The sequence below is a fragment of the Monopterus albus genome, unplaced genomic scaffold, assembly GCF_001952655.1.
Source record: "Monopterus albus unplaced genomic scaffold, M_albus_1.0 scaffold98.1, whole genome shotgun sequence".
In the NCBI taxonomy this organism is placed as follows: Eukaryota; Metazoa; Chordata; class Actinopteri; order Synbranchiformes; family Synbranchidae; genus Monopterus; species Monopterus albus.
Window position 1 is genome coordinate 2,233,523 of NW_018127978.1, and position 11,850 is coordinate 2,245,372.

Below are 11,850 nucleotides of genomic sequence, written 5' to 3' on the forward strand. Positions count from 1 at the left end.
AACATCCAATAAGGAAAGCCCTGAATCATTACGAACCAGCTGCTTCAATTCCTTATGAAGAGCAGGTGCATTATTTTACACAAACTGATCACGAAGTAAAACAGCAGAGTTAGCCATCCTACCAGGGCCACTAGCCACAGCCTTGTCCTTTAACACACACAAAACATGGGAATACTGACGTGAGAAAAAAAGTCTTCCTGTAGTGAACCATAAGATTTAGAACACCCATACAACTCCTGTTAAGACAGTCAAAATGTGCTCTGGGTCCCACCCGTTCAGCCCTAGGCCGATATCGAATTTCATCCTTGGCTTCTCCCTCGAGATGATCAAAAATGAAAAATGCTTGATCTGAGGGCCCTAAGCATCTAGCTTGAATTTCCTCTATCCATTCATCTGTGCCAATACCATGAGTTCCTCTAAACACAGGGCATTTTCCTTCTCTATGGGCAAAAAGAATCTGTTCAGTAACAGACTGGTCCACAGTCGAACCAGTGCCAGATGAAGATACCCTATTAGGCCCTGGTTGCATTTCAGCTCTTTCTTGCAGGAGCTGGTCCTTTTCTGCTTGTAGCTGCTGCACCAATTCCCGCAACTCCTGCAGTTCATTGACCATGGCAGTACTGGAGGGTGAGGAATACAGCTGCTACAGGCTCAATATTTTCATCTGGTTCACCTGTCCCACGTAGAGCACACTACTGCTTTGCCTTATAAACTTCATGTTAGCCTTATCAAACAATCACACACTTAAAGCCAAAATTACAATGACTCAAACCACGTCTCTGTCTTGCAAGTCCTGCCGACAATTCCAAAATTGTGACTGGGCCAATATATAGGCTTATGTAACCCTGACACTAATAAGTTTTAGTACTTCTCAAACCCAAAGAATATCATCCCTCCTATCTTAAGAGGTCAAATTCATACAGACAATCATGGCGCCCTCTGAGGCAGACGTGTTTGCGTGTTCCACTCCTGAATGCCGGCGTTTTCTTTTTTTTGTGTGTTTGTGTGTGTGTGGGTTTTTTTTTTTTTTTCCTCTTTCTGCTGCGCACAAATGTCATGCACTGAAAACGTACAACAGACGGGCATTGCTGGATATCGCCAACTCACACAGCCACTGGGAATTTACTGGTTTCATACCACCGGAGCTACAACTCATTGTTCGCTCCCGCAACAACCACCACCACCACCACCACCACCATCACCCCAGGGAAACCCCTGAAGCACCAGGCACGAGTGAGCAGGCTGACCCCAAAACAGTGATCCGGAGACGGAGATGCAAATGGGGCAAAAGAGGAGGGCTCCGTGCTAGGCTAAAAGCTTGCACTACATGACCGCCACTACCCAGCCTCTTCCTAGCTAACGTACAGTCTCTGGAAAACAAATTGGACGACCTAAGAGCTAGGATTACAACACAACGGGAAAGAAGAGAATGCCGTGCCCTAATTCTCACCGAGACTTGGCTTTCTGACAAAGTCCCAGATTCCGTGATTCAGCTACAGACCCACTCTGTACACTGGGGAAATCGCTCTGCTGCTTTGGGGAAGGTGTGTGTAAAAGGAGGCTCTGTGTGTGTGTGTGTGTGTGTGTGTGTGTGTGTGTTTATCAATAATTCGAGGTGTGGAGATGTATGGACTGTTTATAAGCACTGTTTGCCAGAAGTGGAGTTTTTATTGCTGAAATATTGGCCCCATTATCTAGCAGGAGAGCATAGTGCTGTGTTTCTGGCTGCTGTGCATGTTAGCCCAAGAGCTAATCCCTCATCGGCTCTCAGCAAACTCCATGACGTCATCAGCGCGCAACAGACAGTGCACCCTGACGCTATACTTATTGCTGCAGGCAACTTTAACCAGTGCAATTTACGGTCTGTACTTACCAAATATTACCAACATGTGAACATTCCCACCCGGGGCAAGAACACTCTGGATCATGTTTACAGTAACATCAGGGTGCATCCAGGGTGTCTGGTATACTGCTCTGAATGTGGGCTAGCATCACTCTCTCAAAACACATAATGATTGGGGTGAGTGCTACTGGCCTGTAGTCGTTCAGGCAGGTGACCGGGCTCTTCTTGGGAAGGGGAACGATGGTTGTGGTCTTAAAGCAGGTGGGAACGATGCCCCCTGCCCCCGCCTTGGGCGCTTGGGCCACATTTCTTTGTTCCTGTATCCAACTTACAAAGACTGAAACAAACAAACCCTGTCACCAAATTAAACTCTGGACCCCAGAGACTGAAGGCACCCAGCAGGACTGTTTCGCCCAGACAGACTGGGATGTGTTTAAAGCTGCAGCCACCTTGGAGGACTTTTCTGTTAGCGTACAGGATTATGCTGAGTGTGTACATTAGTACCTGTATTGACAACATCATGCCCACCATACAAGTCAGGAGGTTTCCCAACCAGAAGCCCTGGATAAATACTCAGGTACACCACATGCTGCGTGCACGCTTTCATGCATTCAGATCAGGAAATGAGACAGAGTAAAAAGCTGCAAAATACAGACTGAGGAAAGCCATCACAGTGGCAGTACAGAGAGAAGCTGAATGGCTTTTATTCTACTGCTGACTCCGGATGGATGTGGCAAGGCCTGCAGCACATCACAGAGTAGAGGACCACCACTAGCATCATCAGCCCCACAGACAGCCTGCCAGATGACCTTAACACCTTCTACACCCGCTTTGAGATCTCCAGCTACAGCACAGAGAGGAAGCACACACACACACCTGGACCACCCAACCTCTCCCCTCCATTAACTGTCTCACCAGGCCAGGTACGCAAAGTCCTCAGAAAGATTAACCCCCGCAAAGCAGCAGGACTGGGAGGGCTCTCAGGGCATGTGCCATTGAGCTGGCTGATATTCTCACCACCATCTTCAACTTCTGCCTCAGCCAGAGCATCGTTCCCACCTGCTTTAAGACCACAACCATCGTTCCCCTTCCCAAGAAGAGCCCGGTCACCTGCCTGAACGACTACAGGCCAGTAGCACTCACCCCAATCATTATGTGTTTTGAGAGAGTGATGCTAGCCCACATTCAGAGCAGTATACCAGACACCCTGGATGCACCCTGATGTTACTGTAAACATGATCCAGAGTGTTCTTGCCCCGGGTGGGAATGTTCACATGTTGGTAATATTTGGTAAGTACAGACCGTAAATTGCACTGGTTAAAGTTGCCTGCAGCAATAAGTATAGCGTCAGGGTGCACTGTCTGTTGCGCGCTGATGACGTCATGGAGTTTGCTGAGAGCCGATGAGGGATTAGCTCTTGGGCTAACATGCACAGCAGCCAGAAACACAGCACTATGCTCTCCTGCTAGATAATGGGGCCAGTATTTCAGCAATAAAAACTCCACTTCTGGCAAATGAGGTGGCCATTCTGTTGTCATAGTGCAAGGACAATAATCAGCCTCAACACAGACAAGACAAAGGAGATGATAGTGGACACGAGGAAGGAGAGGAGAATTCATCGGCCACTGTTCATTCGTGGGCCCAAAGTGGAGAGGGTGAGCAGCTTCAAATACCTGGGCGTCCACATCAGTGAGGACCTCACTTGGACACTTAACACCACACAGCTGGCCAAGAAGGCCCAACAGCGGCTGTACTTCCTGAGGAGGCTGAGGAGGTTTAGCATGTCACCTAAAGACTGTAGAGAAGATCACAAGGACTCCGTTGCTTTCCCTGCAGAGCATTTAACACCGCAGGGTGCACAGGAAAGCTGCCTCAGACGATGTGGTGGACATAAAACAGTCTATGGATTTTATCTAAAAAAAATATATTGACAATTCAGTTTTATTAAACCACATGGGGAGAGGAAGACTGAAGGTTTAACTGCTGTGTAATGTTAACACTGTCTTTCTTTTAAACCACCAGTTTTATAGCTTAATTGTCACCACCCTGTCTCCTGTAATATTCCTGTGCAACTAAACTGCAAACACAGTCAGTGTGCATATAAGTGTGTGTGTGTGTGTGCATGTGCATACATAGGTTTATACATTCATTATTCACTTTTCATTATCTCGCTTCCTAATGCACATTCCTTTGTTTGCACGTCTTTACTTGCCCTTTGTTATTGCTGTACATAAGGATATGTACATACATATTGAGAGCCGCTGTACCAGAGTGAAATTCCTCGTGTGTCGAACACCCCTGGCCAATAACGCTGATGCTGATTCTGACTTAAATCAAATCAAATCAAAGTTTATTTATATAACACTTTAAAACACCAGAGTACTTCACAATTACTGCAAATAATACAAAAAATGCATAAAATAAACATAGGTAAACATAGTTTTTGAGAGTAGACTTAAAAAGTCTGAGCTCTGTAATAGATCTAATGTGCATCAGTAAACTTTTCCAAAGTTTGGGGGGATACCAGAGTGTAAAGGCTTGGTCACCCCAGTGCCTGCCCCTGGACTTTGAAAACTCTAAGAATCACTTGACCTGAGTTCTCTGTCGGGTCGGTATAAATCCAAAAGTTCTGTCCAGGAAAGTGGAGCAAGGCCGTTAAGAGTAATCTTTAACTTAAACCCTATCCTAAAATGGACTGGAAGCCAATGCAGAGATAAAAGAATAGGGATTACATTTTCACATCTACGGGTGTTAGTTAAAAGCAGAGCAGCAGCATTTTGAACTAACTGGAGGTGAGACAAAGTTGGCTGATTAACTTTTGTATACAGTGCATTACAATAATCAATCCTGGAGCTAATACAATCATAGATCGCTTTTTCCAGATCATTCAATGCTAGGAAGGACATTACTTTGGGTAACATTCTTAGCTGGAAGAAGCTTGCTGAATTTATCTGCTGATCTTAACTCGGTGTTCAATATCACCCCTACATTCTTGACAGCTATTTTCAGATGAGAAGCCAGGGGGCCAGGACCTGAATTTGGACCGATGGGAGTCAATCATAATGCATTCAGTTTTGTTCTAATTTAGATACAGAAAATTTTCTGCCAACCATGATTTAATATCAGCCAAGCAATACTGCAAGGACTGTAGTGGAGTGGCATCATTCAGTTTCAGGGGCCAGTAAATCTGAATATCATTCACATAGCAATGAAAAGAGAGCTTATACTTATCTAAAATTGTACCAAGCAAGAACATGTGTAAAGAAAAAAAGAACAGGCCAAGACTGGAGCCCTGAGAAACTCTGTATGAGAAGATGAGAGGAGCACAGGAGGAAGAGTTCTCGCCAATCTGTAGAGAAAAACCTCTTAGTTAAATGTGACTGGAACCACTTATGAGCTGTGCCTTGAATACCTACAAACTGAGAAAGTTGAGAGATAAGGATTTCATGATCTACTGCATCAAAGGCACTTGTAAGATCTAAAAGGACCATAATAGCAGGAGTTTTTGATTCAGCACAAAGTAGATCATTACACACATTCAGCAGTGCAAGATTCTGTATGGCATGATCTAAAGCAGGACTGGAATTTTTCAAAGATGTGGTTTCCCTCCAGAAATGATTGTATAAATGATAATGATACTCACTATTATTGGCCAAGTAAGGAATTTGTCTCCAGTAGAGAACCGAGGCAGCCATCTGTGGCGTCAACTCGCACATGCACACTGATGGCCCTGCAAGGCCCTGACCTGGCTATTGGGGTTCAGTGTCTTCCCCAAGATCACTTCGACATGTGGACTCGGGAGAATGGGAATCAAACCGCCGATCTTCTTGTTTGGGGATGACCACTCTACGTCCTGAGCCACAGGCTCTCTAGGATCTTAGAAAAAAATGACAGTTTAGAAACGGGTCTAAAATTCGAAAAAACTGTAGTGTGTGGGTTAGGTTTTTTAAGAATAGGCTGTACCATTAAGGCTAGGTTATGTTAGACCTAGGGTTAGGCATGTAGTGATTATGGTTAAAGTTAGGCTTCAGGAAGTTGATGTAAGTCAATGTAATCTCCCTTGAAGTAATTGAAACAATGTGTGTGTGTGTGTGTGTGTGTGTGTGTGTATGGGTCGTATCTGCAGTGGTACAGCTCCTTTGGCCTGCCTGGTCACCATGCTGCACTCTCAGGTGAGGGGAGACAGAGTCAAGAACAGCATCTTCTTTAAGCTACCTGGACGGATGAGCCTGTTTACTCTAAAGGTACTCAAGCATGAGCCTCTTTGCTCTCAATGCTTCACCACTCTGCCTGCATAAGTCATTTATTAGTTTACATTACTAACATAATTAGTGAAAATTGCTCCAAGATGTTTCATTTCAAAATGATTTCCCATAGAAATCTGGCACAGTTAAGCAAGGTAATCCACAATTTGTGCAGTGAATATTTTTATTTGTGACTTCTCTACTAAATTGAACTTGCTGACTGAGCTATGTTCTTTTTGTAAGACTAGTCAGGTATAGTATTGCTTTGAGTTTATTCACACTGGCAGTGCAAACCAGTGACATTAGTATGGACCAGAGGAAGTAGTTTTAAAAGCTGCATTTACTTATAGGTATATACATACACCAGGGGGTAAAACCGCCCTATTAAATCACATTTTCACATATTTGAATGCTTGAATGTGGTAGTGGATTTCATGTATGACCTCCATATCAGTTGATAAGGACACTTGACCCAGATGAAAATTTGATATACAACTAACTCTGTATCATTCACACTCTGTAGAAGAACGCCCTCCAATGGACAAAATCAACCTCGGAATCACAGTCACCAACGGAACTGGCTGGAAACCCCGTACCCCTAGCTTCCAGCAGCAGCACCTCTGCAGCAGGCTCAGCTGTGGCCCCAGTTGGCCCCACTGAGGCCACTGAGCAGGAGAGCTGTGACTCCACTGAGACCACTGCTGCTGCCAGCGGTGACAATGATGGTAACATTACACACCAGTGTTCTTTCATTATGTACACCACAGTAGGGGTGTAACAATATCAGCGATCTGGATTGATGTATGAGTCAAATAACTAGCATTTGTAACTGATGCACAGTGTAAAAATTCATATTAGACTTTGACACTCGTATTTCATTTCTGTCATCAGAACAGCTGTTTGTCAGCAGCTCCTGATGAGCTTGTAGGACAGTAGCTAGACGGACTGTCTGAGCCACATTCATTAAAGCGCTCTTCTCTTCAAATTGGGCAATAAGCGCCAAGCGATGCCGCAAATACGTCTGCTAAAGCCAGGGCTGTACCCAACTAAGGATTTTGTCAGTGGGCTCTTCAGTGTGACTATTGAATTGAAAATCAACTGGCATGAATTTCAGTGATAATTTCAACCACATTAACATCGGTATTTAAATGCAAAAGACTCACAGGAACATATTACTGAGCATTTAAAAATTAACAAGACAGCTGCATGTGATGCAATATTTTAATTGCGACCTGTTTTTAAATTGATGTTATATAATGTTGGGCTGCCATATGGATTTGTTGGAATAATGAGACAGGCAGCACACTTGTATTTCTGTTTAAACAATGCTCTTATAGGCAATATTTTCCTCTGTGACATGCTTATAGCCTACCAACATATCAAAGCTTCTCCGGTCAGTTAACCACGGTGACTGTTGTTACTGTGGATTTGATGTATACCAGCTTGCACTGAGAAGCATTCCTCTTATTTATAATTCTTCATTGAAATTTTTTCACTGCACATTTTTGTTAGCTTTCTAGCCCTGTTTGAATGGATGCATGTCACAGAAACCGTCAGTAAACAGCTGTGCATTGCACTTTAATGGAGATGGGTAAACACAGTGGACTTATAACTTGAGGCAAAACCAGCCATGTTGTTGCGACAGTCCTTTCTCTTGTAAAAGTAGACCACAATGTTTGAAAACACTTCTAATAAAGTCCAAATCTCACCTTTATGTGGCTTGTCCTAGTAGGTTTTGTTGCCCTTTTCTACTCATTCTGCAATTGCTAAATAGATTGAACCTTAATGTACATCCATGTATGGGACAGTGTCACTACTGAAGTGAGTATTTCTCCCCCCAAACACGGGGAAGTATTGAAAAATTTGCTGTTTGGCACAGCAAAATGAGAAGAACACGACAAACTACCTGCCTGGGGCTACTTGCTATTGTAATGCACACTGGCTGACAAAAAATAAAATAAAAACAAAGGCTCGACAAAAAGAGTCTCAGTTGACCCACAGGTCTCTCAACTATTTAACTGTTTGGAGGCAGCCCTACTACATTCCTGGAAAATTTGAAGAAGTGGAAGCATTGTGTTGTGTTGTCCAGTTATCTGAAAAAACTTGGAAGAAACAATCAACTGGACTAGGTTTTTAGGTCGAAGACGTTTCACCTCTCATCCAAGAGGCTTCAAAGAATGTCCTTTGTACTTCAGGTGGAGGTGGACTGCTGACTCTGGTCCACTGGAGTTTGCCCTCCTGTGTTGGGCCATGCGTGTGTGGAGCGGCTGCTTAGTTTCACCAATGTACAAGTCGTTACACTCCTGACTACACTTAATTGCATACACCACATCACTCTGTTTATGGAAACACCATTTGTCCTTTGAATGGACTAGTCTTTGCCGCAGGGTGTTCCCTGGCTTAAAGTTGACTGGGATATTGTAGTTGCGACAAAGAACATTCTTTTGAGGACATTGAAGTCCAGATCCTCTCCAGAGAACATTGCTGGTTTAAGAGAGAGGAGTCAAGGAAGCTTTTTTTTTTTTTTTATCCAAATGGAACACCCCTCACTAAATGGGGTGGTGGACTAAGACACACCTTGTCATCCATCTACAATCCTGTTTTGAGATCTCTGCCCAAACATGCCCACCAGGACAATGGGTGTAAGTCCACAGGTGAGGGTTCAAAGACGGGTAACGACACTCACTGATACTGTGCTATAAGGACATTGTTGGCCATCAAAGGACTGAAACACCACCAATGAGGATAAATATCTCCAACTCAATGCCAGATGGGCAGAACTGAGTAAGCCTCTTGAATGAGAGGTGAAACGTCTTCGACCTAAAAACCTAGTCCAGTTGAAGTTTTTTTTTTTTTTCATCTTACTATGACCTGGATATGACTGAGAATCTGCACGGATATGTTGTCCGGTTGTGTATTTTGAAATGCAGCTAATGGGAACATTGGATCGCAAATGAAAGATCTGGTGAAGAACTAATATGTTCAGTGCCTTTTTTTCTATACATGAACTGTCATTAGCCATTTATTACAATGTAAATGTATTCAAAGTCAAAGAAGAATATCATTCCTGTGTTTATCAGTACCAAGTAACGTGAAATTACCCTTTGGGGTCTGGGAACATCAGTGTTCACTTAGTTTGGACTGTTCTGGTCTAACACAGATTGGGTCAATCGATTTAAAATTTACTGGCTGTGAAAACCAGAGGGGTGGATCATTACCCCATACCAAAACAGTGCTTTTTATGCTGTCCCATGTGACAGGAGGTAGCATAAAAAGCAATGCTATGACCACATTAGAGCCCCATTTTTCATGGCACTTTTTAAATGCCATCAAAATGGCTATACATACTTTTAAAGTATGTATAGTTTTTCAAGTAAGAGCTAAATCAAAATTGAGTATCTACTGAATCAAATCAAAATCATTCAGAATCACACTGTATTGTATTGTTACAAATTTTGCTGTAGCCTTTCTGTATCTAATTGTGGACAATTTATCGAGATGCATATCAAGGCATGTGAGTGGGAGAGATACACACCCCTACCGTTCATTGTTAGCGGAAACCTAGTGCAGTCAGTGTGTGAGAGAGGGATTGAAGGAGCCCAGCGAGGCAACAGCCTAGAGATGGGTAAAGGTCTACTCTATGCAGTGACAGCTGGGCAAGAGCCTCATGGCAGAGATTTTGAGCCAGGCTCAAAGCTGTTATTTTTCAGCTGTAGGACTGGTATTATGCCACTTGATTAAATTAGCAGCTTGTATAGTAACCACTGCTGAATCAATTAAATGTTCACTTATGTGTTTGACGAAGCATTTCAGTCTTCCTTTCAAGCTGCTTAACTCTGTCCATCAATCATTCACACTCCGAGCAGCTCACCGTTTTCCTCGGTTTGAAGACATAGTAGCTTTATCCTATCCAGAGGAGCAGGGAAAAGTTGAAGTGAAATGAAAAAAAAAGTTTTAACTATGGTAGTAGCCTTCTGTGTCTATCAAAATTAAAGTCCCAATGATTTAAGTATATAGTATCTGCTGTCCATACGTTTATAACAGTAAATACAGGGATTACAATAGAAAAACCAAACATTCAAGAGTTATTGCAGTTTATTTGGCCACATCTAAAATCACAGAGGAACGATAAGTGATATTCTAAAGGAAATTCATAGGTAGCATTCAGGGTCATCTAAATATGGAAGGAAGGGAGGGGGAAAAGGAGGCAGGATGAAATAAATAAGGATGAAAGGAAGGAGGATTAAAAACATTCTTCCAAGAAAGTCAGTCTATTTACTGTGGCAAGAAAAAGTATGTGAACATTTTGGAATTTTGTGGCTTTCTGCATTAATTTGTCATAAATTGTGATCTGATCTTCATCTAAGCCAAGAGTACTGACGAATATAATGTGCCTAATATAACACAAGAAAATTCTGATCTTTCATGTCTTTATTGAGAACAACCATAAAAACTTCATAGTGCTAGTGGAAAAAGTATGTGAACCCTTGAGTTAATGACTTCAAAAAGCTAGTTGGAGTGAGGTGTTGGCATACCTGGAGTCTTGTTAAGAAAATGAGTTTGGATGTGTGCACTAGAGCTACTTTGACAGATAAAAACCACTCAAACCTTTTGAGTTTGCTCCACACAAGAAGAATATGCTTATGTGAGCCATGCCTCACCAAAAAGAGCTTTCAGAAGATCTACGATCAAGAATTGTTGATTTACATAAAGCTGGAAAGGGTTATAAAGTGATTTCAAAGATTTAAAAAAATTCACCAGTCTACAGTTAGGCAAACGATTTACAAATGGAGACACTTTGGGACTGTGGCTACTCTACCAAGAAGTGGGCACCCAGTCAAAATGACCCAAGAGCACAGTGAAGACTCATCAGTGAGGTAAAGGAACAACCTAAGAGTGACAGCCAAAGATTTGAAGGCATCATTGGAACTGGATAACATCTGCAGTGGGGCAAATAAGTATTTGATACACTGCTGATTTTTCAAGTTTTCCCACTTACAGAGAATGGACAGTTCTGTAACTTTCATCGTAGGTTCACCTCAACTGTAAGAGACAGGATCTACAAAGAAATTCCAGCAAATCACATTTAGATTTTTAATTATTTCCATTTTATTGCAAGTATTTGAAGACCTACCAACCAGCAAGAATTCTGGCTCTCACAGACCTGTTAGTTTGTGTTTAAGAAGCCCTCCTATCCTCCACTCATTGCCTATATTAATTGCACCTGTATAAAAGACGCATGTCCACACACTCAATTTATCAGACTCCAACTTCTCCACTATGGGCAAGACCAAAGAGCTGTCTAAGGGCACTAAGGCCAAAATTATAGACCTGCACAAGGCTGGGATGGGCTACAGGACAATAGGCAAACAGCTTGGAGAAGGCAACAACTGTTGGTGCAATTATTAGAAAATGGAAGAAATTCAAGATGACTGTCAATCTCCCTCAGGCTGGGGCTCCATGCAAGATCTCGCCTCGTGGAGTATCAATGATCCTGAGAAAGGTAAGGGATCAGCCTAGAACTACACGGGAGGACCTGGTCAATGACCTGAAGAGAGCTGGGACCGCAGTCTCAGCGGTTACCATTAGTAACACACTACACCGTCATGGCTTAAAATCCTGCAGTGCACGCAAAGTCCCTCTGCTCAAGCCAGCACATGTCCAGGCCCGTCTGAATTTTGCCAAAGACCATCTGGAGGATCCAGAGGAGGCATGGGAGAAGGTCGTGGTCAGATGAGACCAAAATAGAACTTTTTGGTATAA

The 11,850-nt window shown here is 42.9% G+C and overlaps 1 protein-coding gene across 2 annotated transcripts in view; it reads left to right on the forward strand.

The window, feature by feature from the left end:
• asxl1 (ASXL transcriptional regulator 1) overlaps nucleotides 1–11,850 on the forward strand; it is a 66,969-nt gene that overhangs the window by 29,562 nt on the left and 25,557 nt on the right. The window contains exons 3-4 of one of the 2 annotated variants that reach the window (XM_020609205.1): nucleotides 5,968–6,087; nucleotides 6,611–6,812. In XM_020609205.1, the coding sequence (XP_020464861.1) occupies nucleotides 5,968–6,087; nucleotides 6,611–6,812 (322 nt within the window). The remainder of the gene's footprint in view (nucleotides 1–5,967; nucleotides 6,088–6,610; nucleotides 6,813–11,850) is intronic. The other variant, XM_020609206.1, reaches the window with a different exon arrangement.